The following is a 26,487-nucleotide window of genomic DNA, read 5'->3' as shown; positions in this document are numbered from 1 at the left end:
TATGGGCTTAACCTCCTCTCTTCCAACTGAGATCATACTTGTATTCCCACTTACCCTGGTGTCAAGCCTTGTTTTCATGTGGCCCCAGGGTAGACCAAGGAAGCCCATGCGTTTCAGTATTTAGCCTTCTGTGGTGAATGTGTGGGTTGACAGAAATCGTCTGAATACAGACATATGTGTATGTTTGCTTGCCTGAGTGTTGTTAACATCAGGGCTTTTGACTATGTATACGGTATTGCAGTTTTAAAAACCCTGGTGTCAAAGAAAAAAGTCCTTGTTCTGTTTACTAGCAGATGTCTGCAAGCCAACCTCAAAGCAGGGTCACCTGAGGGAAAAGAAAGCCAGTGGACTAACAGAACCCTGCCCCTAGTATGTGGGGAAAGAAGGGAACTATCCTGGCATATAATCAGCAATTACTAGAACACACTGGGTGCTCAAGACGGTGTGGCCATCAATATACTTCCCAGCAGATTTGTGCCAGATATTGCTAGTGAGAGGTTCCAATCCTGGCCTGACTGCACTGGCTGCCAATTAGTTTCCAGGCCCAATTCAAAGTGCTGGTGTTGACCTATAAAGCCTTACACTGCTCAGGACCTCAATACCCAGAGAGGCTCACCTGGTCCCATCATTACATGTCTTTAGGCACCAGGCAAAAACATTCCTCTTTACCCAACCCTATGGCCATTAAATAATCTAGGGACTGTTAAAGCAAGTTTGTGTGTGTCTGTTATTGTGATTATATGATGATGATGACGATGATGCTAATCTATTATTATGCTTTTTATTGTGCTCCATAAAATATGTTCTTAATGTTGTACACCACTTTGGAATCTTTTGATAAAGGGCAATATATAAGTACAGTGGTACCTCGGGTTAAGTACTTAATTCATTCCGGAGGTCTGTTCTTAACCTGAAACTGTTCTTAACCTGAAGCACCACTTTAGCTAATGGGGCCTCCCGCTGCTGCCACACCGCCGGAGCACAATTTCTGTTCTCATCCTGAAGCAAAGTTCTTAACCCGAGGTAATATATCTGGGTTAGCGGAGTCTGTAACCTGAAGCGTATGTAACCTGAAGCATATGTAACCCGAGGTACCACTGTAGTAGTAGTAGTAGTAGTAGTAGTAGTAATGTGTATGCATGGGAAGAAGCTACAGCTCAGTGGCTTTGGAACATAGTGTGTGGTGCCAGCTAGAGGGTAGGGGGCAGGGTGTTTGCCCCCGGTGATCGCAAGATCATAGCTTTGTGTTCCAAATTAATTAACTCAGATTGCTTACACAGCAGCCCTTTTATCTGGAACTGCCATCTTTGGATCATTCACTTTTCACTGAGCATCCAGACATCTTTGTCTTTCTGTTGAATCCCGGTGTTTTCTTCCCATGTTTCTTCAGACCTGATCTGTGATCATCATCATTATTTTTGGTAATAAAACTTAATTGCAGCAGCCGCCGCTGATCTAGTTTGTCAGGCAAAGCAGTACTGAGACTTAAGCAGCAGTGGAGCCCTCCTGCCACCGGAAGCACCACAGCTTACCTTGAGGGAGCTGGGCCGGGGGGGGGGGGCTTAGCATGGGCAAGACTAGGGCTGCACAGATGCACTGGCAGAACCGAACTTGTGCTCCTGCTGGTGCGTCTGTGCGACCTGGACCTTCTCTTTGCCCCAACTTTGCCCGGGTAAGCTGCAGTGGTGCCAGAGGGAGGGTGTCTCTGTGGCTCTGCCCCACCCCACCAACTGCTACTGCGTTTCAGTCAAGGGATGGGGAACCAATGGCCTTCCAGATGTTGCAGGACTACACCTCCCATCATCCCTGGCTATGCTGGCTGTGGCTGACAGGAGCTGTAGTCCAGCAACATCTGGAGGGCCACTTGTCCCCTCCCCCCTGTTTTAAATCCCTATTTGTCTTAAATTAAAGGATTCCTATTTACAGGTTCATCCTGTTTTATTGCTTCCTGATGTGCATGGGAGCAGATTAGAGGTGAATAGCCTTTAATACACCTTTAATCTGCTCCCATGCATCGTAATTGCCACTTGGATAGTCTCTTGGATTTGCTCCAGTGCTAATTTCTGTTCTGGGGTGGGGTGGGGGGAGGCTTTATATATAGTTATTTCACTATAAAAATGAAGTGGGGGGAATAATGAAAGGAAATCAATAATTAAGGTCTCCCCCATCAGAACAGACTCTGACACTGAAGCAAATCAGAGAGGATATTCAAGGGACAATTAAGAGGCTATTCATCACTACTCCCCCATCAACCCTCATCAGGAAAAAAAAATAAAGCAGGCTGAATATACAAGGAGGAAACTTTTAATTAATGTTGCTGGTATCCTCTGCTGAAGGGATGTGGAGCCTGTGCCGTCCTCCCCCCACCCCCAGAGATGCTGCTGGACTACAACTCCCATTATCCCTGACCACTGGCTTTGCCGGCTGGGGCTGGTGGGAGCTGGGAGTCCAGTGATATCTAGAGCAGTGTTTCCCAACCTTGTGCCTCCAGCTGTTTTTGAACTACAACTCCCATCATCCCTGACTAGCAAGACCAGTGGCAAGGGATGATGGGAATTGTAGTCCAAAAACAGCTGGAGGCACAAGGTTGGGAAACACTGATCTAGAGGACTTACTGAATAGTACTTACTTGTGAGCAAACATGATGGGAGGATCTTAACCATGGAGAAGTGCATTCCTGCATAATACAGTGGTACCTCGGGTTACATATGCTTCAGGTTACAGAAATAGTATCTCGGGTTAAGAACTTTGCTTCAAGATGAGAACAGAAATTGCGTGGCAGCAGTCGGAGGGACCATTAGCTAAAGTGGTGCTGCAGGTTAAGAACAGTTTCAGGTTAAGAACGGACCTCCAGAACGAATTAAGTACGTAACCAGAGGTACCACTGCACAGTGCTACACTGTCCTGAGCTTTGAGCTGCCATTCCACCCGGCTGCAGCAGAGGAAGAGAGTGGCCAGTGCAGTGCTGATGCCTTCCCAAAAGTGGCATTGCCAGGATGGGGGTGACTAGGTTGGGGCTGTGCAGGCCCACTGGTGGTACCAATCTGATGCACAGACCTAACCTTGCCACCCCATGCCCATCTTGGCCTGTTAAGTGGCAGCAACACTGCTGTTGAGAGGCCCACGGGGCAGAGAGGCCCACATCATCGGTTAGCCTGTGGGGCCAGCTGGCATTTGGTTCATTCTCTCTCTGAACTGTTTCCATTCAAGCTGGCAATTATAAGAACAATTATGCGACTTTAATAACTTGTCCCTGAGTTTGCTTGTTTCAGATAGTAAGGCTGTGTGGGGAGAACCTGCTTTATTTTTAATTGGTGATTAGTATATTTTAGGCATTTAAAAATAATCTGATTGAATGGAGCGTCTGTGGAAGCTGTTTAAAATCTGTTTCTATCCAATTGCCGAAAAGCAGGGCTTTTCAGCTGTGCTAAGCTTAGGGCCCTGGCATGGAAGCAACCTCAGAATCATGATGGTTGCTTGGCTCTCTCCTGCAACTAGTAACGCAGATTGGCCTGGACATTCCACATATTCTACTGCAGCAGCGGAGGGAAAACTTCTCATTTCGCCACATTCTAAACCCCTGCAATGAAGTATGTAAAAAAGGGGCAGCTGAGAAGAGAGATAAATTATCCATATGAAGTGATCTTACGATTGTCGTTTGGATATATGAAGAGAGATGTTACTGCATAGCGGCACTGTTGTGCCTTTGCACCTATGCCTCCTCAGAAAAGTGTTTGGCTGTCATGCGTGGCGTAAAAATGCACTGTGTGTTAGTCTGAGGTGTGGTTATAATTGGGTTTGTCATCTGGCGAGCTGTGATGTGTTAGGGAGCTCAGCATAAATGTAAGAAGGGTTCCCTGACAAGTAGGCATAAAGTGTTCTTCTTTAGCCGTGTATTTCCAAACTGGGAATTAAGCACTATCTGACTTGCTTCATTCCTGCTTGTTTTAAGGCACTGGTTTCTATTTTGGTCTTTATGGTAATTATTTACTGTTTTATTGGGAGTTGTATAACTTCGTAATATGTGATTTTTGTGACTGTAAGTGGCCTGGAGCAGTTATGCTGAAACAGGATATAAATTTAATGAAGAACAATATTAATACGCAAGTGTCAATGCTTGGATGCCTGCTCCATGGGAACCTGCAAAAAGCTTCACTGCTGTTTGTGGATGTTTGGAAAGCTTCAACTATATATATTTACTGTCTGGCATGTGTATAACACATTTAATGTTCCTGATGGTTTTTATTGTTTCCACCAACACCCTGTGAGCAGTGCTGCAAATAATTCTCAATACTGGAGCTCCCTGTCCTTCTCCGCTCCCCTCCTATCCATGCCTCACCTACTGCTCTTTGCTGCTGCTTCTCTTGCCCTATCACAGCTTCCACTGTGAGCTAGTATTTCCAGCTTCAGAAATGATGCCCCCTTGTCAAGTGAGACAGAGTCGTTGCTGTGCTTTGCTGTCTTCCTGGCACAAGGAGCCAGGAAGCTACAGAGGAAGGGCACCAATCCGGGCGTGGGGGGAGAGGGAGGGAGTGTGCCCACTCCATGAGTTAAATACTGTTCTATCATTGTTTCCTCACTAACATTATATTGCCAGTAACTCTTCAGGATAAGAATGATGGTGAATAAAGACACACGTACCCCTGTCCATACAGCCTTTGTGCATTTGCCTTGTTAACAACCTGGAGGCAGGTTTTGGTCTAAGCAGGAACAGGCTGAGGACTCCTGAGTCCTGTTCTTTGTCCACTGGGCCACATGGGCTGGTGTGTGTGTGTGTGTGTGTGTGTGTGTGTGAGAGAGAGAGAGAGAGAGAGAGAGAGAGAGAGAGAGACTTTCCCTTTGGACAAGAGTGTGGTTTTCTATTTTGCTACAAAATATTGCCATTCCACTTTTCCATTAATAATGCTCAGAACAGCTAGTGTGATTTTCTAAAAGAGATGATCAAGGCAAAACCGAACCAAATAATGGTATCCCTGGATGCATGGGTCAGTGTGCCATGAGCAGGCAAGGGTGGTGTTCATGTTACTGGGTGCTGATGGAGATGGCTGGGGCCACACTTACAAAATTTGCATTGCTGCAATGGAGGAAGCATCTGTGTGTGTGTGTGTGTGTGTGTGTGAGAGAGAGAGAGAGAGAGAGAGAGAGAGAGAGAGCGAGCGCGGGAGCGTGCACCCATGTATCTATATAGTAATCTGCAGTATGTGGGGCTCTGTGTATGCTTGCATCTACATACAGAGTGTGCCTCTCTCTAGCTTCCTCCCCAGTCACCAGTCATGGGCATTTGGCACCTGCTGTCCAGGCTCTATATCCTGGTACTTCCTGCCTTGGCACCATTTGGTTCCCCTGCTGGTATCACAGCTTCTCAGGTAGATCAGAGCCCAGAGGAGATGGGGATGACAAGCAAGCTCTGTGCCAGGGATTTGTGTAATGTTCCCTTCTCAGCAAACACCTGGTAGGAATTATCCCCACATTTCTGCCCAGTTCAGCAGCTGCTATATGCCCCCCCTTCAATCAGCTTGCCCTAGGGAGCCAATTGACGATCACCATGCTATTGCCAGGATTACAAACAGGGCTATGGGAGGAGCATGTCGGGGTGGAGATCTGTGCACTGGTAGCAAGGAAGTCAGACCTCTAAACTGACCTCAAGCAGGTTACCTGTACAGGGCAACCTCCACCAGTAGGCTGGTGACAAGCCACAGTTGGAAAACCCATCTCTATTGGGTTTAGGGCAATCAGGCATGTTCAGAGTCTGATTTCCAGGTCCTGTCTACGTCCAGGAATGCAGTCCATACAAAAAAGAAGCATGATGTGGTGAACAACAGTGAGACATGTATGGATGTGTAGACCTTGAGACCCAACCACTGGTGCCAAGAAATGCCTCTTCAGATCCCAGATAGATGAAGCAGAGAACCACATGGTGTGTTCCATTCAGGATCAGTCTATTATCTGTGCTTTGGACAAGATTAGTGCCCTGATCAGGGAAAATATGGGATGCTCAGTCCTTGTGATACAGGAAGTAAGTACTGCTGAATCAGTGCAAAGGCCCATCTAAGTCCAGCATTCTGTTTCCCCTAAAGGCCAAGCAGATGCCTATAAGAAGCCACAAGCAGGAAGTTAAACCAACAGCACTCCTGCTGCTGTTCCCTAGCGACTAATAATCAGAGGCCTACTGCCTCCAATTCTGGAAGCAGCATATAGCCATCATGACCGGTAGCCATTGATGGAGGCTTTGCATTTTAAAGGGGCAATGACCCGGTTTGGGGAGCAGGTGCGTATTCAGCTCAATGAGGAGTGTGAGGGAAGACTTTGATGGTTTGCCTAGTGGTTCTTGGGATACCCAGGTCAGAGGATGCTTCTGGGCACGAAGGCCAATTTAGGAGGATAAGTCATAGCAGCAGCCTCTAAGGACCAGCTGACTATACACTCCAGGGTGGTGGGTGGTGGTGGGAGCCTTGAGCCAATGTGACACACGTTAACATAAACCAATAGTGGGCACTCTGGGATGTATGAAAAATCCAGACTGGAACTGTCAACCACAAAAGCAGGCAAGGGCAGGCAGGGGACAAGGTGGGGAAAGTGGCATTAAGGTGGCTGGAGAGGTCCAGGCAGTGGTGTAGTGAAACAGGAGTGGGAGGAAAACAGAGCCTTTTTTCAAAGCAGGAACAATAACATCATCTGCCAGACTCCACACACACACCCCTCCAAGAGAAGGAAGAATAACATCATCTGCCAGGGTAACTGACAACTTCCTTGATCTGCCAAGTGAATGAAGCAATAACAAGGCTTTCAGCTTTTACTATTGCTTGTGAAAGATTAGTCAGGAAGGAATCAGGACAGCAGGTAGCATGGAAAGTGTGAGGACATATGTTATAGATTTTTGGGGTATAGATTATGACAACTTCCCATGGGGCAAGCATATCATTAAGGGGAAGGAGAACTAGTGGAATCCAATCTTGGCTTTATATTCACTGAGTGGGAAGAGCTCACATGGGTTTTGGGAGCCATTCCCAGTGCTTCTCCAAACTGCACAGTCAGAAGCTTACAGCCAGTGAGGCCATCACCTGAAAGGTGGTTCACCTGCAGAACACCAGGCCTTCCTATTATCCTTTGGGTCACAGTGACGAGATAGTCTGGCCAGAGGGAATTCTGTTCTGAGATCAAATGGTAAGTCAGTTTGCATTTCCTGTTTCAGGTTTGTAGTCCCTTATTATGGACTTGGGGAAATCAACCATACCAAGGGCTGGCCTTACCACAAAGCAGCAAGAAGCAGTTGCTTTGGAGCACAAATGGCAGGAGAGGCAGCATTCAAGTACAAATCTCAATAAAAGAAAATATCTGACAGATCCAGCATTCTAGGCATGGACACCAAAGCAGATTGAGATCCGTTTTCAGATAAGCTTGGACAAAACCTCCCTGGTTAACCTTCTGAATTCAAAATGCCTGGATTTGGCAAGAGTCTGATGCAATTTTGCCTATTTTACTGCAGGGAAATATCTGTTGGCGCTGTTGTCCTCAGTGGGGCTTTAGCCTGTTGGTTTTTCTCCCTACTGTGACTAGCGAATTTGCCAGGTGGCAATAGACCAGGAGCCAGAAACTTGTTCAACACTGCGGACTGCATCAAAATAATATCATGAGCCAGAGGGCCATATCTAATTTGCATATTAGAGCGGCACATAATTAACATACTTGGCATAGGATTTTCCTAAATGTGGCAGGTGGTGGCCATATTATTATAAACTATAATCCCCATAGCACTTAGTATGTGTGAAGGGTTTTGCAGTTATCTGTCCATCTCTTTGATCCTCACTGCAACTTGGTGAGGTGTCCCATTGGCATCCTTGTCGCAGTCTGCTTTGGGAAACAAGGTAACTTCTGAAAGTGAGGAGGGGATCTGGCTGCCACTTTTCAATGTACAGTAATGATTTCCAGAAGGATATCTGTGTTGGTCTGTCGCAGCAAAAAACAACTAAGGTTTTATGGCACCTTAAAAGACCAAAAGATTTATTACAGCATAAGCTTTCATGGACTAGAGTCCACCTTTTAATGTGGACATTATGGACAATCTTCTTGACCATTCAACTCTTCAAAAAAGAGCAAAACATACAGCCTCCAGGGACTTAACTACAATTGTATCTGGTCATGTTGTTCCAATTGTCTCAGTACAAATGTTAGAGAACAGGTCTTTACTGCCTCTTATTATCCTATGCAGCAAGTTTATTTCTCAGAATGGGTATGACAAGCAAAACACCACTGTGCACTGCACTGCTTCTAAACAAATCACCCTTATTATTCCCCCCCCTTTTGTTTGTTTAGAAAGCATCCTTGCTGTTGCTCTTTCTTGCCTCCAGTAGTTTTTGCTCCAGCCTAAGTACCATATTTTACCTTCACATCTATCTATAAGAGGTTTTCTGTGGTTTTTTATAGAGAGCTCCTAAACTGTGAAGAATCTGTACATTTTTTTCAGGGAAGAAAGAGAGACAGGTTCCTCTCCCTGACCTTGAAGGTTCCACTTCCTCGTCCCAAGTACTTGACTCATAATTAAAGTAATGTAAAGAATCGCCAAGCAGAAAAAAGTGTGTACCTCATTCTAGCTGGAATATGACGCAATCATTTTATTTTAAACACTTGCACTTCATTTCACACATGCTGGAATACACATTTTTCCCTATGCGGGTTTTATCTTCATGGGGGTGGGGGACTGTAACTTATGAAGGGTCTCTTGAGGTTGCCAAGCGTGCTAATGATTTACTTCAGGAGATTGTTTTGAGACAAAACATACTAAAGATTTAAAGCAAGTTAAAACATGCTGTTTAAATGATAATAAATATGAAAAGAAACTTGAGCCAGTCCTGGGGGAGAGAATCTAATTCAATAGGCTCCTCTTAGGTGAGCTACATTAGTTGGTAAGATGGGAGGGATGTCATCACCTTGCCCAGAGTAAAAGATGAACAGAATAAGCAGCAGCTTAAAGGTTTCTGACACCTCAAAATGAGCATTCTGAGAGAGCTTTGATGTTGAAAGACCAAATAAAGTGGTCTAATGAGCGGTGTAAGCCCTAATTAAAATTAGCATAGGCAAAATAAGACTCTTTCTTTGTAATGTCTTGTCCTATGATAAGGGCTTGTATGGAGTGGTTAATTGTTTAATTAGTTTTTAAAAAGATGGTTCTCTGAGGGTGGAACCACATGTTAGAAGGTTTGCTTTGTAACCATACAGCACCTAGCACTGCACATTACAATTGCTACAACAGGTAGAAAGATCATTAAGTGGTCCACCAAGGCTCTCAACAATTTTCAAGTGGTGCATGGGGGGAAATATTTGAGAGTCACTGCTCTAAGCTAACTTGCTACCCCCCAGCGCAGTGGAAGATGCTGCCCTACCACCTATGCTGAAGTCAAGAGACAACTGCCATTGGCGTCTACTTAGATTTTATCTGCAGAAGGGGCCACTATCTTATCCCTTGCCTCAGGCAGCAAAATGTCTTGGGTGGCCCTGATGTGGGGATAGAGCATCAGAGGGGAAGGAGGAGGATGTTGAACCTGGCCTGCATCCCACGTTCTTCCCATCAAGTGCACCCCTGGCTATTTTTACACTAGTTTATTCCAGCTGGGTTCTGGGCCTGAAAGTAAGACCAGCTGGGAGGGTTGCGGGGGGGGCATCTTTAGGCATGAAACGTTTATGAACCCCCACTCCTTGTGATTGTTTAATGCTGATGCCCCCCCCGGCCCTCCACATTCATATTGCTTTGGCAAATGTGGGCTTGGAAACATACATATGCTAAGGTGACATGTAGTGATCCAAAGTCCCTGGAAGTGTGGACAGTGTGCAAGGGATTTCAGTGCTCACTTTAGAGGCATAGTGGGAGACTAGGTAATGGAAGGTTTTATTTTGGTTGCTGACAGTATAGATCTTTATCTGCTTCCCTTCCCTTCTCCCTCCCACCTCCACCTCAATTCCTTTGAGGCATCAAGAATTGTCCATAAGGAATGTTTGAATGGGGAACACCCCACTAGAATTCATCACCAAGGACCCGCTCGATAGTTTTTGCATCGTACTTATGGTCAAAAAGCCAAGCTATATAAGCAGCAGAACTGTATATGGCAGCTTTTGCTGGACTGTGCCACTTCAGCCTGCGAGTGGGGAATTGCATATCTGAATACTCACTGTCCCTCCTCGGAAATATTATTCCCTCTCCCCCTGGAACATAAATAATAAACATGCTGGGAAAGAATAGGCTAGAGCCGTTCTCCTTGACATGCTCATTTTTTTTTATATGCCAACAGATTATTATGGATGGGAGCATTCAAAATGCAATCACACCCTTCAATGGGAAGGATTCCACTTCAGCAAGAAGTGAACCACATGATTCTCCTGGCCACACAGTTCATCATTATCACAACACATGCTTTTTACGCAGCCTTTGGGTCTGGGTCACACCCACAATACTACCATAAAACAGACAAACCAGGAGTCTAATTAAAGAGCCATACAGGAATTCATCTCCCCTCCAGCTGATTGACAAGTGCTCTGAGGAGGCTCTGCCTGCAGCCAGAAACTTGGTTTGATTCCTTGAGTAATTTGGAACTCTCTTATTGCATGCTGTGATTGTGATTGTGATTTTTTTATTTTATTTTTTTGTAGTGTGTGTGTGTGGGGGGGGGAAACCTAGCGTATAGATTTGTATAGCCACCAACCAATGAGCAGATCTGTACTGCCAATTCTGGTGGGATTTGGAGTGGGATTTGGCTGCTCGTGCCTGACAAATAAAAATGAAATGAAATGGAAATAGTGCCAGTCACAGGCAAAGAGGGACAGGACCACGCACATGTGTTGGAATAATCTCCTGAGGGTAGTGTGGCGGAATGAGGGTAACACACCCACCGTACATGAACCTCTTGCCTTGTGTGATGCTACCAATGACAGGTAGGGAGTCAGGCTCACTCTGATAAATAATTTGGGAATCTGCCCTAGAGCTGGCCAGGATATAAATAATAATAATCTGAGTGGGTTTTTATCAATATGTAGAAGGACTGTCTACGTATTATTGGGCAAACCTGATGTATCCAAAAAGGAAAGTGTGTGTGTGTGTGTGGGGGGAGAGAGAGAGAGAGAGAGAGAGAGAGAGAGAGAGAGAGAGAGAGAGAGAGAGAGAGAGAACTGGAATTATAGCAAGTGGAGAAAAATAAATGCATTGAGGGTGCTGGGTGAGGTGAAACCAACACATTAAGTCCACTGTATCTGCGACTGGTTTCATTTAGTGCCCACCTCTGCACTTCACTCACTTGTCTATTCTGACTAATAATTGGCCCATGGAGGATAAATGGAGGGCAGGATGAGCTCCTGACATCTGGCTCAGCATAGTGACATCTGGCCAAACCAACAGCTGAAATCCTGGTGTTCTACTGGCTGGTGTTTGGGGAACTTGACACGTTTTTCCTGGATAAAATGGCCCTTCCCGTTCCTCTACATTTTCAATTTAAAGCTTGCTGCTGGGAAGAGTCATTTCTTTGGCCAAATCATACAGCGTTCTCCCTGGGTCAAACATCTCCCCTGCTTATGTGGAATGAAGAGGGCGGAGAGCATTGACTGATTAATGGATGAAAAGATTAAAGACATTGGTTTTCTGAGATAATGTGCATCCTATGAATCTCTGTCCAAATGCTTGAATGACAAAGATGTATGACTTTGCCAAGTCGCTCCTGTTTTCCTTGACCCTCACCAGAGCCTCAACTCTTCCTCTTCAAGACCCCAATATCTCTCTTCCAGGGGTTAAAATGTTGCCCTCCAATGACCTGTGGGTCCCTCCCAACTCACAGCACTGCCAAAACTCAGTAAATGTAATAATGGAAGGAAAGGGTATTGCTGGTATGTTTATCTTGTCACAGGGGATGTATCTGGATTGGGCAGGTGTTGAATACGCTGGAGAAAAGTGAGGTATTGAAAGGCAGGAATGTGTAGAAGATGGTCTGTTATTCAAAGCCCTTGTTTAGATTGGGAGGCCATAACAGCAAGCAGGGAAGATGTAGGTGGTGCTTATGGGAGTTGCCGTGGAAGAGGTAAGCTCCTGCTTAGGGTTGTGACTTTTTCTTGAGGCGATCTGCCTTCCCATTCAGAGGCTCCCAGGGGTTTCATACCATGGGGTGTCTTTAATCTAACCTGTAACTTTCTTGGTCAACTTCGCACAGCTAATGAAAGAAGCATGTATTGTGGCACATACCATGATAATTCTAAGGCATATCTGTGCAAAGATGCTGTTCTGCCCTCTCCTCCAAAGATCAACTCCAATGACCTGCAGCTCCGGCAGAGCTCTGGCTGCCAAAACCTAAACCATTGGCATCCAAAAAGCAGCAGATGGGCCTTCCCACTGGTTGACAGGAGCTCTGTCGAAGCAGTGCAGTACAGAGGGTTAGCAACTAGCAACCCAGACAACATATGCAACCCCCTGAGGTGAGCCATTTGCTCACCTATAGTTGCTCCACAAGCTCTGATCTTGAAGGGATGAGAATGTGGGAAATATGCAGGCAGGAGAGAGAATGGTTTCCTTCTACAAATCCAATGGCTTCTCGCTTTCCTTCTTCTCCTAACCCTGAGCTAATTCATGTAGCAAGGTGCATGGGGTGGCAGGAAGAAGCAGTGTGAGTGTATTTGTGCACAGGTGAGCATGTTTACACACAGGTGAGCAACAGCTTAGTTTGTTTTCAGGCCAACTGGGGAGGGAGACTTGATTCTATGCTATTCCCTCTGCCCTGCCACCAAAGTGGCTCATCACCTGATTCACTTTTTAAGCCTCCCTTTCTCTTTGCCTGTTCTTTCCTTCCTCTCCCAACCACTTCCAGGGGGAACGTAGAGGCCCTGCGAGATGAGCCTGCCCCCGGGCACCCCCGCTGCTAGGATGCTCTTTGTTATGGCTCTGGCCTGTGCCAGCCCTTTCCTGGACCTGCGGCGGCGGACCATCAACATCCCCATCATTTTCAGTGGCTCCACCTACACGCAAGAGAGTGCCCGGTTCTCGCCCGAGGACTTCCGCAACTTCTCAATGGAGATCAACCCCATCCCTGTGGTTCTGAATGACACCAATCCGCGCAGCCTCATTGTGCGGCTCTGTGACGTTCTCTCCTCCTTGCACATCCATGGTGTGGTTTTTGAGGATGATACACGTACAGAGGCTGTGGCCCAGATCCTGGACTTCATCTCAGCACAGACCTCTGTTCCCATCATTGGCATCAACGGAGGATCAGCCATTGTTCTTACACCCAAGGTAAAGTGATTTATTCTGTCTATGTTCACTCTCATATCCTGTGTTTTTCTCTGCCCAGATTATGTATAACTATTTTAAATTCTGCACTTCATAAAATTATACAACCTGAATCTATTACAAACATTTACTCACTGATGCTAATCTGCTTAATTTGCATACAGATAGTGCAGAACTTGCCTTTATCTTAGTGCAGAATTTTGGATATTTGATCAATATTTTTTTTTCATTAAGTGCAAGGCAGGCACTTAATTGAGGGGCTTTGGTGTAGGGACACTGGGAGGGCTGAAGATAACAATAGATATGTCACACAAGCTCATACTATGACCCCTTTTTCAAGGTTAGATGGGCATCAGCAGTTCAGAGAGGAGGACAATTTCAGCATAATGCTTTTCTGCATGCAAGCACTTTTGGAATTATTTGTATGGTGTACAGAGGTGGAAAATGTTTTGCTGGAACTAAAAGCCAACCTTTATTCCCCAACTAAAACTATTCTGAAAGCTCTCCCATGACAGGAGAGAGGTAGAAATCAGAGAGTAGACCTATAATGGGATGGCAAATAGGTAGCACTTATCACCCTTGTGTCTTTTGCTCCCTCCTAAATCCAGGAGAAAGGATCAACCTTTCTACAATTAGGTTCTTCGACCAAACAGCAATTGCAAGTGATGTTTGAGGTCCTGGAACAGTACGATTGGACGGCATTTGCTGTCATCACGACACTGTTTCCCGGCTATGAAGACTTTGTAGATTACATTGAGGTCCTGACTGACAGCAGTTTCATTGGTTGGGAGCGCCGCAGCACTGTGACCCTTAATCTCACTGATGACCCAGACGGGGCCCGCCTCAAACGCCAGCTCCGGGAAATAAATGCCCGCATCTGCCTTCTCTACTGCTCCCGTGAAGAAGCAGAAAGCATCTTCCGTGCAGCCCGTGAAGTGAAGCTCACAGGCCCCGGGTATATCTGGTTCATGGCAGGTGCCAACTTTGGTAGAACTGAGTATATGCCGGAGGAACTGCCCGAGGGTCTCTTCATGGTGCTTTCAGCAGGATGGAAAGATGATCTCTACCACAGGGTTCAAAATGGTGTAGCCATCATTGCCAAGGGGGCAGAGGCCCTATTCCAAGTCTACGGCTCAGTTCCAAAATTCAACAATGATTGCCGGGCACCCAATCTCACCCAGATCAACGAGAACCTGCATCGGTCAGCAGGGAAAGAGGCTGGGGGGATGTTGCCTGGAAGGGGGGTGGAATCAAGAGCAAAAGAAAGTGCTGTTGTCCACAAGGGATGTATAACAGATCTAACTTATCGCCATACCCTCCTCCCCTCCCATTCCTTTCTTCATTTGCAAATTTGTTCCTCAAAGCATGCTTCGTACATTCCTAACTTGTTCCTCTTCACATCCATTTCAGCCATTTTGACTTTTGCCTTGCTTCCTTATCTCCATTTCTCATGAGTCCTTATGCGCCACTGGGCGCAGGAGTGGAATGCCAGGCTGAGCATGAGGAAAAGAGGGAACAGGGGGTGACTTGGCAGGGGTCTGAGACCGGGGCAGGCGGGATGACAAAGGCAGGAGGAGGCAGGTACTTCTCCCAGGATATGGCTGCTCCAGATGAGGAAGCTGGACTCCTACGTCCCTTCCTGGGAAAAGGAGCACAACAATTGAATCTGGGAAGAGTGTTAGCCAACCCACTAGTGGTAGAGAAACCTGAGTCAGGTGGGGAGGGCATAACCTGGTCACTGAAGACCCAGCAGCACTGCTGTCACTGGGAAAAGGGAAATCTTCCCCTATGCAGTGAGCATCTGCACAGCCAACAGTTCTGCAAGGACACCTCTTCCTTTCTCTCAAGTAAGAGCCTCTGTCTTCATCTGAGCAGGAGCCAGGGATTCATGAATCCCTATATATCCACTCACCGTATGCACCAACATCCAGCCAGTGCTGGATTTACACAAAAGCTATATATCTATTTCTTTACATTTATATACCACCTTTATATTCCAAGGATTGGCCCAAGGTCACCAGTGAACTTCATGGCTGAGTGGGGATTTGAACCTTTGTCTCCTGGGTCACAGTTCAGCACTCTAACCGTTACACCACACTGGTTAATCTACATTTAAGGGCCTCGCAAATACAACCCCCCAATTTCAATGACTCTGCCTTTTAAAAACCCATAAATGGTTTAAATTTTATGTCCCATGCACAACACACACAACACATGTTGTTTGGCTCCTCCATTTAGAAAGGGCTAAACAGTGTGTGTGTGCCACTCTTGCTAAGTCAGAAATCAGAAGGTGTTTTCATTTAAATAAATTACATATGCAAATAGGCTTATTGCAAGATAGATGATTAGTTTTCAGTTGTAACCTTGCCTATGTACAGGTTATATATGCAAATATAAAAGTTTATTACTTTTATTTTCATTGTCCTTTCTGTTAGAATAATACACAGTATTATGGGGCCTTTTAAACTTGACATAGCATAGGCTTCCAGCATGTTTTTAATCTGGCCTGCATCCAGCTCTTTCACTAGCTCTGCTTCCCACTACCGTATTTTTCGCACCATAGGGCGCACCTAGTTTTGGGAGGTGGAAAACAAGAAAAAATTATTCTGAACCCCAGAAGCCAGAACAGCAAGAGGAATCTGGCTTCTGGGATACCATGTGGCTGTTCTGGCTTTTGGGTAACCGTGCCAAGCCTCTTCAGGGCAGCGGGATGAAGGCTCCCCCTGCCCAAAGAGACTGCGCAGGGCTAAAGCAGAAGCCAGGACAGACGCGTCGCTGAAGGGGCACTGCGCCTTCTCTCTCTCTGCGCAGCGCCCCTCCTTCACAGGAGAGGCGCTGCGCAGAGAGGGAGAAGGTGCAGCGCCCTTCAGTGAAGCTGGAGAAGGAACAGAAGGAGACCCTTCTGTTCCTCCTCTGGCTTCCAGGACAGGCACGTCGCAGCGAAGCCAAGGAGCCTGCATTTGCTCCATAGGACGCACACACATTTCCCCTTCATTTTTGGAGGGGAAAAAGTGCGTCCTATAGAGCGGAAAATACAGTAATTGCATACCATTCCTTCCTACCACCTCCCCATATATCCAGTTACACCCCACACCTCATCCATATTTACCTACCTTCGCACACCATCCACCCTCACTCAATACCCTGCCTCCCCTTTCAAAATGGGCCTGATTCCAAAAGGGCTTTTCCCTTCTCGATTTCCAAGTCCTGATCCACAGCTGCATCTGAAATACTAGACCAGTGCCCTGTGGGTCAGGCTTGAGGGGGATGGCAAAATGAGGGGGAGTGAAGCTGCGAGGGCAGCATATGGAAAGTGGGCTCTAGACTGACACTGAAGAGCTTCCATCATGCCTCTTCGCAGGTACTTCATGAATGTTACCTGGGGTGAGAAGGATTTCTCCTTTAATGAGGATGGGTACCTCATCAATCCATCCTTGGCTGTGATCTCCCTCAGCAAAAACCGAACCTGGGAGGTGGTGAGTTTGAGGGAGGTTTGGGGGGAAGGTGGTTGGGTTGGGGAGGAAGGTTGATGAGTCAAGGGGAGGGAGTGAAAAAAAGTTTGGACAGGTCGTAATCCGGAGTCCATGTGAGTTGGTGGAATTGTGGCAAGGTTGATGTTTGGGGAAGGTGGACTGTTATCATGGGGTAATTATGGGGCAAGTGTGAATTCGGGAGATGGAGTGTGTTTGGAGAACTGTCCAAGGGCTATAAACAGAAAGAGCTGAGAGGGTGCTGAGTCTCAAGCCCCTGCTATAAGGCACAGCCGTTCACATGCCAGCACCCCACAGAAAGCCTCTCACAATCCTGATGGCACCATGAAACAATCAGAGATCGCAAGTGCCCAACAAAAAAGCAGCCAGAGGAGCAAAGTAATGTAAATTTCTTACACATCAAGCCAAACCCTACAGGGAAAGGCAACCAGTCTGGCAGGTGTGGTGGATTCATTCCTGAATCTCATTTTGGCAATTGCTGAGCCCTTAGCTGTGAGCAAAGCCCATCCACCGAGTCCTCACACAAGGTATCTATTTGGCTAATTTTGTTTAATTAAAAGTATTTATAAGTTGCATATTTACACATGTCCTCCCAAAGTAAGAACATCAAAAGAAATGATACAGAAACAATAGCTATGTGGGCACATGATGCTACTAAAGAAAGCTGCTCTGGTTAAGTCATTCAAAGCTTTAGTTGAGGGTCGTAGTCAAGGAAAAGGTCTAGAGGGCTTCCTTAAATGCCTGAACAAGGTGTAAGCCATTTGGAAAGTGAGTTCCACAGCTGTGGGCCACCACCAAAAAAGCCCTGTCTTGTGCTCACCAGCTTCACCATTTTTGCCAGTGAAGCAACACCTCCCTAGCCTATCAAAATACATCCTAGTTTTTAACTAGTTTGTTTTTATCACTCTGTATTTTATCACTGATGTTTTTTAAATGTTGTAAGCTACCTTGTATTCCAACTTGGGAGAAAGATGGGATATAAATATCAAATAAACAAAATATAGGCAAGATTATCTGAGATATGGTATTGGCTACCCAATATCCTGACTCCATGCTGGTCAATGGATGTAGGAAGTCGAGGAATAATGTGAATGGAGGATATGATTTTTAAGACAAGAGTTTGTATTTCTTTCATGTAGTAAGCCACCTTAAGCATGGTTTGAAGTGGCATACAAATTAAATTATGTATGTATGTTTGCATGTACAGTATGTCTGATGTAAAGATTCAGAAGTTGGTGCAATCCTGGAGATGTTAGTTGTGGGAGGGGGCTTTCAAAACTGAGTTTCTTGAATATGGCATAAATTTGGGACCAACACTGGTGGGCTGGCAAGAGTCTGGAGAAAGGTTTGGGGTGTATCTAACCTCTTCTCTATGCCCCGGGAGGCAGGTGGGAAGGTGGGAGCGCAGAATCCTGAGCATGTCACGCTACAGAAAATTCCTGCAACCTGTGGATGACAACAAGCACCTCATGGTGGCAACACTGGAGGAAAGGCCCTTCGTTATTGTCGACAACATTGATCCAGCCACAAAGACCTGCATTCGTGATTCAGTTCCCTGCCGCCACCCACTCAACCATACCAACAGGTATTCCGTGAGACACTAGCCAAATTTACCACAGTTGAGTTCAGTGTTATCAATTTTACATTTAAATCTTTCTCTTCCTCAGGAAAGTTCATAGTGGCCTGTGTAGGCCTCCCAGTGGACACCCATCCAAGCACCTATCAATCCCATTCTTGCTTATTTATTACTTAACCCATTAATATTGCCCCATTCCTCCAAGGATCTCAAAGTGGCACACATGGTTTTCCTTCTTTCTTTCTTTCTTTCTTTCTTTCTTTCTTTCTTTCTTTCTTTCACAGCTTTGCTGTGAGGGTAGGTTAGTGAATGGCCTAAAATCAGCCAGTGAGTTTCATGGCTGACAGGGGATTTGAACCCTGTCAGCCACCGCAGACCTAGTGCACTATAATCACTACGTCATGCTGGCTCTGTGTTTACCTTCCACAGTGCTCCTAAACCACTTGCTGAGTTCCTCCCCCCCCCCCTCCTTGTGCTGTTCACAGCCATCAAATGGTAAAGAGCTGCTGCAAAGGATTTTGTATCGACATCCTGAAGCGTCTGGCTAAGACTCTGGGTTTCACCTACGATCTCTATCTTGTCACCAATGGAAAGCATGGCAAGATAGTCAACGGCATGTGGAACGGCATGATTGGAGAGGTAACTCCATCCCCTCCCCAAGGAACTGGGTGGTCTGGACTCACGCATAAATTCTTAGAACTCTCTGCATTTTGTTCCTCTTAAAAGAACTCAGGAATTCTGGTTGCCTACCCACACATGGGTGACTCTCAACTCCACTTGAGAGGACCCACAAGTCCTGCTCCAGGCTGTTTGGATTGTATCCTTGAAGTAAAGGACTATTGAATAGTGCACTGACATAAATAGTAGGGTTAATCTGCTTCAAAGGTTATGGGAGGGTTGCCCTAGGCAATATGGCTCTGCCCATTCCTGGATCTGATAGGCAAACAGAATTTTACATCCTGTCTCCAGGGCTCAGGGTGGGTTACCCTGTTTACTCAGAAATGCTGGACCCTCCCCTTCCTTTCCAGAAAACCCAGGATTGCTGGCTATTTGTACTTTATCCAACTCTCTCTCTCTGTGTCTCTCAGGTGTATTACAAGCGAGCTGACATGGCGATTGGATCCCTGACCATCAATGCGGAGAGAGCTGAAGTCATAGATTTTTCTGTGCCCTTTGTCGAGACAGGAATCAGTGTGATGGTGTCTCGTAGCAATGGAACTGTTTCACCTTCTGCCTTCCTAGGTGAATATCCAGCCCTGGGATGGGTCAAAGTAAAAAGCAGGGGGGAGCGTTGGCATGAGATGTGGAAGGAGTCTTCCAGGTAGTCTGGTTTCAAAGTAGGGTTCGTTATAGTAGAGAAGTCAGAATAATAATAATAATAATATATTATTTATACCCCGCCCATCTGGCTGGGCCTCCCCAGCCACTCTGGGCGGCTTCCATAAAAACCAAAAAAAAGTAAAATATCACACGTTAAAAACTTCCCTGAACAGGGCTGCCTTCAGATGTCTTCTGAATGTCAGGTAGATGTTTATCGCTTTGACATCTGCTGGAAGGGCATTCCACAGGGTGGGCGCCACTACCGAGAAGGCCCTCTGCCTGGTTCCCTGTAGCTTTGCTTCTCGCAATGAGGGAACCACCAGAAGGCCCTCGGCGCTGGACCTCAGCGTCCGGGCAGAATGATGGGGGTGGAGACGATCCTTCAGGTGTACTGGACCGAGGCCGTTTAGGGCTTTAAAGGTCACCACCAACACTTTGAATTGTGCTCGGAAACATACTGGGAGCCAATGTAGGTCTTTCAAGACCGGTGTTATATGGTCTCGGCGGCCGCTCCTAATCTTCCCCCATCCTGTCATCTATTGGATCTAATGTAGTTGTGCACCCGATCTTGTGGAAACAGTCCCACTAAGGACCTGCTTTATTGCTGAGGTAGAGTTTTGAATTTTTTATTGTTAATTTTATTTTAGCATTTTTAATCCACCACGTATGCTGGAAAGGTGGGGTATAGATAAAATAGGAAAATGTTTAAAACAATTGTTAAAATGGACATACAAAATGTCCTTGGGTTGAAGGAAAATGGCCTGAGAAAAGCCATAAGCAGAGAAAGAGAGAGAGAAAAGAAAACTTGCCCATTTGTGGGTATCAAGTGGGCAGCTGCCAATATGTATCAATGAGGGTTACATAACTGCAGTTAACACAGTACTTAGGATCACAGTGGAAGTACCAGCAGACAGGTTTTTCCAAAGACAATTTCACCAAAATAGACTCATATTAACAAATGTGCATTTTTCAAGGAAGACATTTTGATCTTTCAGATCAAAATAATAGCTTTATTTTTTGCCATGGAGGGACTTGTGTAGCACCCTCCCAAAGCCACTATTCCCTCAAGGATGGTGATAATGGTATATCCAATTTTTTTTCCTGCTTTGGGGTTCATCTGCATCATACTCTTAAATCAATTCTGACAGACTATCTCAGAGTCTCCACATGACCACAACTCGCACAGCTCCTCAGGAAAAGCCAATTTAAAGAGGCGGCCTTAAATTATACCATTTTTAAAAGTGTTACTCGTGATTTAGGGTGCCTCTTTTATGCCAAAGGTTCAGAACCCCTGCTTTCACCCACTAGAGCCTAGCTGTCTTGGGCATACCACCATTGTGGTCCATGTTTTTCTTCCTGCAGAGCCCTACAGCCCTGCTGTCTGGGTGATGATGTTTGTCATGTGCCTGACTGTCGTTGCGGTGACCGTCTTCATCTTTGAATATTTCAGCCCAGTAGGCTATAATCGCAGCCTCAGCGCCAGTAAACGTGAGTGCACCAAGGATAAGGGAGGGGCATGTTTCTGAAACTGGGGTACCTATGGAGATAAGGAAGGGCAGCAAGCATGTGCAGCCTGTTGCGCTCCAGCCTCTACGGCAAAGTTCAAACTCTGATTCATATTCCCCCATCCCATCCTGCCTGGTAGGCACTGGAGGCTCCAAGTTCACCATTGGGAAATCCATCTGGCTGCTCTGGGCTTTGGTGTTCAACAACTCTGTGCCTGTGGAGAACCCCAGGGGCACCACCAGCAAGATCATGGTGCTGATCTGGGCCTTCTTCGCCGTCATCTTCCTTGCCAGCTACACCGCCAATCTGGCCGCCTTTATGATACAGGAGGAATATGTAGACACGGTGTCTGGGCTCAGCGACCAGAAGGTGAGAAGAAGGCAGGGCTCCGGGGGGGGGGGGGGGGACGACAGAGGCATAGTACCCAATTTGTGGAATCCTCTCCCCAGGGAGGCTCGCCTGGCACCTTCATTACATATCTTTAGGTGCCAGGTGAAAACGTTTCTTTATAACCAGGCCTTGGGCTGATTAATCATTCTATAGCCTTTTAAATGTTGGGGGAGCGTTATTGGTTGGTCTGTTTTAGTTTTATTATGTATTTTGTGTTCTCATTTTGTATTTTTATGTTGTGAACTGCCCTGTGATCTTTGGATGAAGGGTGTTATACAATTTTAATTAATGATAATGATAATAATAAGTTCCACTCCCTCCCTCCCTCCCATCATATCTCTCCCTACCAGACAAAATTCCCCATTCATTCCTTTGCCACAGCTCACATTTTATTTCCCCGTTCATTTTCTTTTCCACCACCAAAAACAACATGCCCATGCCAGGCACAATGTTTTCCTTCAGACCAGATTAAACATATCCCCATTTCCACTAATATAAGAAAATTAAGTGACCACCACTGATTCCTCAGTGTTTGACAAATGATGAAAGGGATGCAAGGAAAACCATGAGATGTGTGTATAATCATGGCCACATGTTAAACCAAAATCAAGCAACCCTAAAATCAAAAAGATGTGTACCTTTGCTACACTTTAACACAAAAGAGTAAATTGAGTCTCTGTTATTTGCTGTACACATTTCCATCAAATCACTTTTAGAAGCCATGGTCCTACAATGTCTGCTTGCAGTGCCTTAGATCTCAGCTGTCTTGACTTCACTTGCATAGTCTTGCAAGGGCATTCTTTTTTGACTGAGCAGCTCAGGTTTTGCAAGGTTTATTTTAAATTGCTTGGGGAGGAGCTACCTGGCTGTGACCACTGCAAACTCAGCAACTGGAAAGTTTTGCCTTCGGTGCCAATAGTGCTGTTGGGGAAATGTCAGTGAAGGTGAAACTGCCCAGAACAAAGGCAAAGCCAGAAGATCAGACAGGCAGGCAGGCAGGCAATTGCACATCTTTGTCTCCTACTCCAAAGTACCAGACCTGCCACTGAAAAGCCTCTGAATCCTAGGGAGCTCTTAGTAAGGATCTGGCTGAGACACACATACCAAGTCTGTGCATTCGTATTACAGTTCACATTATCTAGCATGAGCTCACCACCACTAATCTATAGCTCTTCCTCTGGAAAAAGTGCTAGCAGAGCCTTGTAGATTACCCACCTGCAGAGCAGGAGAGCTATTCACGTTGATGCACTCATGGCACACTTATCATTTTTAGAAACTAACGGAGGCAACTGAGAACAGATTCTAGCTCTTACCTTCAGCCCTAATTGCTGTTTAATTTTAAAATGTTACACTTGCTTGTGTTGATAGGCTTCTGGTGGGCAATGCTTGCTTTCAGAAAAGCCACACATACCCACAATCAGGCCAAATCTATCACACTCCCCTTAAGACAACTGCAACAGGAAATATGTTGGTGTGCCTGTGCATGCATGTGGTCAAGATTAAAGGGTGGCTGACCTAAGCAGTGGAACTCATACCCTTGGTAGCTCCACACAGCCCTCCACTGGGATACTTTGCTGGTGCCCAGCATGCATGGTGTGTATTTATAAACCAGAACGTGGCTGATTATCCCCTGGCAATTAGCCCCTGACGAACAACCACAGCTGTGGGGAAGGAGGGGGCCACACAAACTGGACCAGCTGTGGCAAGGCAGCCTCACTCCAATTGAATCCCTTTCGTTAAGAACTAACGAGCTGGGATGTAATTAATGGGCGTAATTAACGTCCAACATGAAACACAATCGCAGATAAATATTAAACAGCTCAGATTAACCAACTCGCACTGAGTAGGGAGCAGTTTGAGGGAGAGGGTAAAAGAAGAAAATCCAGGCAGAGGAAAAGAATAAGTGTTTCTATAGGGGAATCATAGTAACATCTATTCAGAAGTCCCACTGAATTCAATTGGACCTTATGCCCAGGTAGGGATGGGGGAGAAATTTGATTCAATTCACCTTTAAAGATGAACTTCACATTTTCTGAAACAGTATGTGAGCTGAAACACAGCTGTCCTTCGGACTTACCTACATTTTGCATTGCAGTTCTCCAGTAAGGTAATGTGTACAAACATGTATATACAATGGTAACATTTGCATATCAATGCATATATTAATGAACTAACATACAAAAATGCATCATACTAGGGGAAACTGTTTTCCAAAATGTGTATATTAGGCAAAACTGCATATAAAAATGTGTATCGAAGGAGAAATTCCCACAAAAATGGTGACAGATTTTTACTAGGTCTTTTTTTTATATAAAAAAATCAGCTGATGTAACCCTAACATAATATTGGAAAAGTGAGAAACTAAGAGAAACCAAAACTGATATATTTGCCACCCATCCCTATTCTCAGGTTAAATAGCAATGCAGCCTTAGTCTTGTGAAATTCAAGAGAGGGAGCCATGTTATCAAGTTGCAACAAACACAACCAAAAGCCTTGTGACACCTTAAAAACTAACAGATTAATTGCAGCATCAACTTCTCTGGACAAAAACCCACTTAACACGGCGACCCCCTCTGGACTTTGCCATTAGAGAAGGCACTGCATTTAGCCATCAAAAGTGGAAAGCCTCATTCTGTGCATCTGACAAAGCAGGCTTGAGTCTATGAAAGCTTCCTGTACAATAAATGAACATGTCTTCAAAATGCTACAAGACTCTCGTTTTGTTTCTAGCTGTAGAAACGTTTTCCCCTCCCCTCGCCATCCTGATGGTTTTCCCAGTATTCTCTTCTACCTCTATTTGCCTCTTTTCCATTAATTCTTTCCCCCATTGCTTTGTCATACACATTCCTCTGTCAAATTCCAGATAATCTCTACCAATCTCCCATCTTCTTTTCTCACTTTCCCCAGACGCTTTTGTCTGCCTAATGGCTTCTAAGCTTTAGACACCTAGAAGCCTCTTTCCATTATCCCCATTTGCAAGAAAACCATCGCTCCCCCTTTCTTCCTCCCCGCACCCATTGCTGGCACTCTGTATTTTGTCCCCAACCTGGGATGCATTTGATTTTTGCTGTTTCTTTGCTTCCCATTTCCATGTCGAAAGGCCCAGTTGCCCCAGGAATATCAAGGAGGGACTGAATTTGCTCAGAGAGCTCTTGTGTGAAGCCAATTTTGTGATGCTCAAAACAGACCAAAGATGTTTTTCTCCATCTACAGCCTTCTTGAAGCAGACTCTTGTAATAGAACAAGCAGGCTGCCTCTGCCCTTCATACTTCTAAATGTGTCCCCGTCTATTTCAGTATCACTGATCTCTCGGTGCACCTCTCTGTCAACAATCCTGTCTGCCAACTGCTGAATCCATCTATACCCAGAATTACCTGTTAATTCTGTCTTCTATTTATGAGTCCATTCCTGGCCTCTTTCCACCCCGCCCTGCTTGCCCCTTTCCATTTTTCTCATCTGACTCCTTTCTGACTTTGGTTGCGGTAGTGTCACAAGCATCTCTTCACTAGGGGCCACAATGTAGTATCAGAAGAGCTACACTATTCCCTTTTTCCCATCACATTGTATGCACTTCTGAGCCCCCTCTCCACCAGAGGCTATGTTTAATCTGGTGCTCAACTCATGCAGAGGTACTGCATATCCACTGCAGTCGCCCCCATCCTCTGTATTTCTCCCCTTACCATAACAGGCAAACAGGAATCAATGTGATTGTTGCTAAAATGCTGTTTGTAAGAGCATTTTAAAATGGAAAACATAGGGCTCATCTATGCCTTTACTGATCATGAAGAAAGGCTCTCTGCAGCTTGACAATAAACAAACAAACAAGCACATTAGTTGAAGAGGGTGTGTGTAAGCATAGGAAATGTGCAAAGATGGGTCAAAAAAGGACAAAAAACAAAATCAACGCTGCCTGGGTACTGGTACAAACACACCCTCAAGGTGTTTCATCTTGCATGGCCTTCAAGTTCCACATCCCACTGTTCCTTTCTCACTCTGCTTCTCCCTTCACTCTATGTCTTATTTCCCAAACTGCCTGTCTCACCCTCCTGTCCTTAGATAAATCTCTAAAAAGTTCGTTTTCTTTTCCTTGGCTTAGGCACTGGTCTCTTGGCTGGATTCTAGAGGACAAACCCAATAATCATACGTGATGTTTCTTGCTCATATCTATTTAGTCTTCTCGTCCATCTCCAAATACTACTGTCTGCCTGCTTTCCTATCGTGTCACGGAACTGTTTGAGAAGAAGGAGGCTACAAGGCCCTTAGTCTAACCCCTGCCACCAGCTGGGACAGACCACCCGCCCACCCACCCACATCTTCCAATATCAGTGTCCATCTGACATTACAGGGGTGGAATTCCCTTCAAACTCTAAACATCATGAACGATTACACCCTGTGGAGTTGAAACTGACCCCCAAAGCCATTATTAAATGAAAAGCAGGTTCAGGAGAGGAGAAAATAAGAGTGGCAGGAGGATGGACAGGAAAGGGTGTACATAATCCCCTCTCTGTCTGCCATTTTTCTGCTTCAAGTCACGCACAAAAACACAAATTTTCCATCTGCGGGAATCCAAAAGCATGCTGGAAACACAGAATCACAGAGCTGGATCTGCCCCTGCTGATACGGTGTTTCCTCTAGCGGCTTCTAAATCCCCCTCTCCCAAGCTGCTCTTCCTAAAAAAAAAATGTGTGACATGAAGGTCAACCCTGAGCATGAGCAAAACTTGTTCACTCAGGTTGTGGCAATTCCTGATGCCCAGAGAAAAATTTAGAACTTCCAGATATCAACCCTTCCTGACTATCCTCTTCCCCAATCTAGCCTGTTTTTCTAACCTACCTCACAGGGCTATTGTGAGGCTAAAATGGGGAGGCAGAAACCATGTGCCTCACCCTTAGCTCCAAAGAGGATGGGGATAAAAATGGAAGCTCATAAATAAATCTGTTGGCTCATTT

General features: G+C 45.6%; 1 protein-coding gene and 1 long non-coding RNA gene across 7 annotated transcripts in view; one reads left to right on the top strand and one right to left on the bottom strand.

Annotated features, from left to right (window-relative positions):
• The window catches only part of LOC309355334, a 114,687-nt gene that overhangs the window by 24,558 nt on the left and 63,642 nt on the right, over positions 1-26,487 (bottom strand). Inside the window, exon 3 of one of the 4 annotated variants that reach the window (XR_014162494.1) lies at positions 11,050-12,380. The exons of 2 other annotated variants lie outside the window; for them this stretch is intronic. This is a non-coding gene — a long non-coding RNA (uncharacterized lncRNA). Of the gene's footprint in view, positions 1-11,049; positions 12,381-14,431; positions 14,489-26,487 lie in introns of those variants that run through there. One more of the 4 variants, XR_014162488.1, reaches the window with a different exon arrangement.
• The window catches only part of GRIN2D (glutamate ionotropic receptor NMDA type subunit 2D), a 59,440-nt gene that overhangs the window by 15,284 nt on the left and 17,669 nt on the right, over positions 1-26,487 (top strand). For all 3 annotated transcript variants that reach the window (XM_081885898.1, XM_081885897.1, XM_081885896.1), the window contains 8 exons: positions 12,837-13,258; positions 13,864-14,456; positions 16,617-16,731; positions 18,135-18,331; positions 18,808-18,961; positions 19,411-19,564; positions 21,005-21,130; positions 21,288-21,517. In XM_081885898.1, the coding sequence (XP_081742024.1) occupies positions 12,860-13,258; positions 13,864-14,456; positions 16,617-16,731; positions 18,135-18,331; positions 18,808-18,961; positions 19,411-19,564; positions 21,005-21,130; positions 21,288-21,517 (1,968 nt within the window). In that variant the 5' untranslated portion in view covers positions 12,837-12,859. The remainder of the gene's footprint in view (positions 1-12,836; positions 13,259-13,863; positions 14,457-16,616; positions 16,732-18,134; positions 18,332-18,807; positions 18,962-19,410; positions 19,565-21,004; positions 21,131-21,287; positions 21,518-26,487) is intronic.

The sequence above is a fragment of the Podarcis melisellensis genome (genome assembly GCF_964234715.1).
Source record: "Podarcis melisellensis genome assembly, chromosome: 13".
NCBI classification, from domain to species: domain Eukaryota; kingdom Metazoa; phylum Chordata; class Lepidosauria; order Squamata; family Lacertidae; genus Podarcis; species Podarcis melisellensis.
The sequence above is the reverse complement of the archived record's forward strand: the minus strand, read 5'-3'. Positions and strand labels throughout refer to the sequence as shown.